This window comes from Puccinia triticina, chromosome 12A (genome assembly GCF_026914185.1).
Source record: "Puccinia triticina chromosome 12A, complete sequence".
Lineage (NCBI taxonomy): Eukaryota > Fungi > Basidiomycota > Pucciniomycetes > Pucciniales > Pucciniaceae > Puccinia > Puccinia triticina.
Window position 1 is genome coordinate 6,025,365 of NC_070569.1, and position 4,023 is coordinate 6,029,387.

The window sequence follows — 4,023 nt, forward strand, 5'->3', positions numbered from 1 at the left end:
AATGTGATCAGTTGCCAAATATCACCAATTTGGTAGTTTCTTGGTGTTTCTGCCACTATATCTCAGCGCAGCATGGGAGTTCTGCCATGATATTTGTACCACAATAAGCACATGCCCCCAAAGATTCATTATGTACCTTGAATGACCACAAAACCCCCAAATGTAGCAGCCACACTGTGATCAGTTCCCAAATATCACTAATTTGGTTGTTTATTGGTGTTTCTACCACTATATCTCAGCGCAGCGTGGGATTTCTTCCATGATATTTGTACAGAAATGATCAAATGCCCCTGAAGATTCATTTTGTACCTTGAATGACCACAATGTCCCCAAATGTAGCAGCCACACTTTGATCAGTTGCAAAATATCACTAATTTGGTAGTTTCTTGGTGTTTCTGCCACTATATCTCAGCCCAGCGTGGGAGTTATTTCATGATATTGGTACCAAAATGATCAAATGCCCATGAAGATTCATCGTGTACCTAGTACCAGCCTGCCATCCCTGGGTACCGCGGGCACGTTACCTCTTACCTCATTTGGCTGGGAGGTAACAAGGTAAAGTCCCAGGGTACCCCAGCCATAACATTGGGATATGCCAAGCCAACTGAAAATTGTCATTGTGTTACCTCGAGGTAACCCAAAGTGTTACCCAGGTAACCAAAAGTGGTACCCAGGTAACCAAACGTAGTACCCAGGTAACCAAAAGTAGTACCCAGGTAAACCCAGGTAACCAAACATTTCACCCAGGTAACTTGAGGTGTTACCCAGGTAACCAAAGGTGTTGCCCTTCTAACCAAATTTATTACCCAGGTGACCAAAGGTGTTACCCAGGTAACCAAAGGTTTTACCTGGGTAACCAAAGGTGTTACCTGGTTATCCAAAGGTTTTACCCAGGGTATTACCCAGGTAACCAAAGGTGTTACCCGGTAAACACAGGGGTTACCCAGGTAACCAAAGGTGTTACACAGGTAATCAGAAGTGTGACCTGGGTAACTGCAAGTCTAAAACTAGACACATGATTTATGTTTTTGGTGGAGGAGTGCTTCTGCCAAAGTCCAGCCGCGGAATTAGCAGAATCCGCGACTGGATGCCTGGTTTGGCTGGACCATATGCATCACCGGGGTGAGGGTGGTTGATTACATAAAAAAATAGACAGTTTTATGGATCCAGTCATATGATTTATGTTTTTGGCGGAGGAGTGCTTCTGCCAAAGTCCAGTCGCGGAATTAGCAGAATCCGCGACTGGATGCCTGGTTTGGCCGGACCACCTGCATGACCGGGGTGTGGGTGGTTGATTACATAAAAAAATAGGCATTTTTATGGATTCAGTCATATGATTTATGTTTTCGGCGGAGTAGTGATTCTGCCAAAGTCCAGTTGCACAATTAGCAGAATCCGCCACTGGATGCCTGGTTTTGCTGGATACATGCATCACTGGGGCTACAGTGGTTGATTACATGAAAAAATAGAGATTCGATGGAGCCAGACAAATTTTTCATGTTTTTGGTGGAGTAGTAAGCCTGCCGATGTCCATCTTATGATTTCTTACAATAACCAACCACAACTTCCCTTCAAGACCACAAGATGTATCAAACCCTGTACAGACAAAAAATTCTAAGATCATATCTTCCATCTCCCACAGTCTCAGGTGGTGGAGTCATTCATCCCACACCCAGCTCTACATTCCCTCCAACACTTGCCAGCAAATCCCCTTGCCACCACAGCATGGAATTGAGAAATCCTAACCAATAGATGGATGATGTAATAACAAATTACCTCCAAAAGTGGGCAATATTCCTCCCTCCCCACAGGTATTCATCTAATGTACCTAGTTTTGCACATTTGCATAGGATTACCATCAAAACAGAAAAAAAAGAGGAAACAATAGGGCCATACCACCAGGATACAAAAGAAAAGAAAATAAGGAAATGAAATACTACTCTTCATCAGAAGAGGAGACCTCTGCAACAAGGTCATGGTAGGGGTTCTCCCTTCTAGTGCGGCTCACCTCTTCCTCCTCCTCATCCTCCTCCTCCTCCTCCTCCACCACCACCACCACCTCCTCCTCCTCCTCCTTGCCTTCTGCATCAGCATCCAACTCGTCCCGGTCCAAAGTGGCATTGGCCTCCCCCAAGTCCACACGCATCTTCTTGGTCGAGCAAACTTGTTCAGAAGGAACAACAACGGCAATGAGTTTCCGCCCGCGCTTCACAGGCGTATTGTTCTTGGTAGTTGGGCGGGTGGCTGGGTTTGGAGAGGAGGCCTTGGAGTGGATCTTTGAGCTGCTTGGATCATGGTCGGTGGCGGAATCGTCTGCGGCGTGCCCATGCGCGTTGTCGGAAGAGGGTGGGTTTCCTGGAACAGGAGGGGAGCTAGGGAAGTGCGAAGGGTGTTGACAGCAAGGGTCATCGCAGTCACAAACCTTGTTTGGACAAAGGCCAATAGCTATGCATAGTCTTGCATCAAGATCTTGAACCGCTTCTAGCCAACCGTTTGACATTTGAGATCAAACCCGGTCCGCGGCGGTGCGATCTTGACAGCTTAAGTTGACGTCGGGAGCCGGATATCCATTGTAATTGCCAGACGCCTCCGGTTCACCGCAACAAACTTCGGCCAAAATATCTTGGAGGGCGAATCGCGAGAGTCGAGCTTCGGTTACTTTAGAAGCCAAGAAACTCGGGACAGCCTCCCAGTCAAAATCTTCAGGGTGTTCAGTATCCATGGCGGCTTTAGATAGGAGCCATCGAATAAAGCTGTCAAAGCAGTACCATGGCGTATCGGCTTGCCTTCGTTCTCTAGAGTGTCCCTTCTCGTAAAGCCATTCGTGTTTGGCATGGGCGAGGTGGACGAGCGCCCAGACGTCTTGCTTGTTGTAGTTGTGTGAATCCGTGAAGCCGTGCCACCAACCGGCCGCACCGTAGAGGAAGAAGACCGCCATTGAGCCGAAACATGAGAGGCGCATCTTGCTCCAGCGCTTGACGTCATTGCGGGAGGGGGTGGCGGATAGGTCGCCAGTGTTGTACAAGCTCTTGCTGTGGTCGAATTTCATCAACTGCTGCTCTTGCTCAGCAGTCCAATGGCGAGAAGATTTTGAATCCTTCGACTTCGAGGCGGCGAGTTTGGCTTTACATTTCGAGTGCTGCATCATCAGGCAGCAAAGCATCATCTCCCAAACCCGTTTCTGCAAGAAGACGAGTCCGTTCGGTGTGTTTGAATTCCGTGCGGGTTTGATGGGAGCAGTGCTGGCATCGGTGGGATTGAGTGGCTCGTCCGAGGGAGGCAGAGAAGAATTCGCGCATGCGTCCAGCATTCTGATTTTGTCAATGACGAAGGTGCCGGCAACAAGAAGGCTGTCGGTATTAGGCCTAAGTTTGGTTGGGGGGACAGGAGTAAAATGGTGGAACAATCTGTAGCTGGACTGGGCGAGGGTATGGAGCTTCCGGAACGCAGAAGAAAACAAAGACCGGGTCTCTTTGTCTTGAGTATATTCGGCGGTCGAGTCGGTTCGCATCATCATCTGGTAGAGGATCTTCCACGACGTTGCCTTGACCTCATCCTCTGATTCGCAGGCCTGCTTGATGAGCTTGAGCCGGATGACGTCTTTGTTGAAGAAGGGATCGTTGGCGGCAACTTGAATCAGCTGGGGACCTATGGATGTGGTGCAATGGGTGGTAGGGTTAGGGTTAGGGTTAGGGTTAGGGTTAGGGTTAGGGTTAGGGTTAGGGTTAGGGTTAGGGTTAGGGTTAGGGTTAGGGTTAGGGTTAGGGTTAGGGTTAGGGTTAGGGTTAGGGTTAGGGTTAGGGTTAGGGTTAGGGTTAGGGTTAGGGTTAGGGTTAGGGTTAGGGTTAGGGTTAGGGTTAGGGTTAGGGTTAGGGTTAGGGTTAGGGTTAGGGTTAGGGTTAGGGTTAGGGTTAGGGTTAGGGTTAGGGTTAGGGTTAGGGTTAGGGTTAGGGTTAGGGTTAGGGTTAGGGTTAGGGTTAGGGTTAGGGTTAGGGTTAGGGTTAGGGTTAGGGTTAGGGTTAG

General features: G+C 48.7%; 1 protein-coding gene across 1 annotated transcript; it reads right to left on the reverse strand.

Moving 5' to 3' along the window:
- Nucleotides 1–1,936: 1,936 nt before the first annotated feature.
- Nucleotides 1,937–3,648, reverse strand: PtA15_12A592 (uncharacterized protein; the record flags this gene model as incomplete). Its single annotated transcript, XM_053162217.1, has 3 exons — nt 1,937–1,962; nt 2,080–2,422; nt 2,513–3,648. Coding segments are annotated over 3 exons (1,505 nt in total), but the record flags the coding sequence as incomplete, so codon positions are not given.
- Between the last annotated feature and the right edge of the window lie 375 nt (nt 3,649–4,023).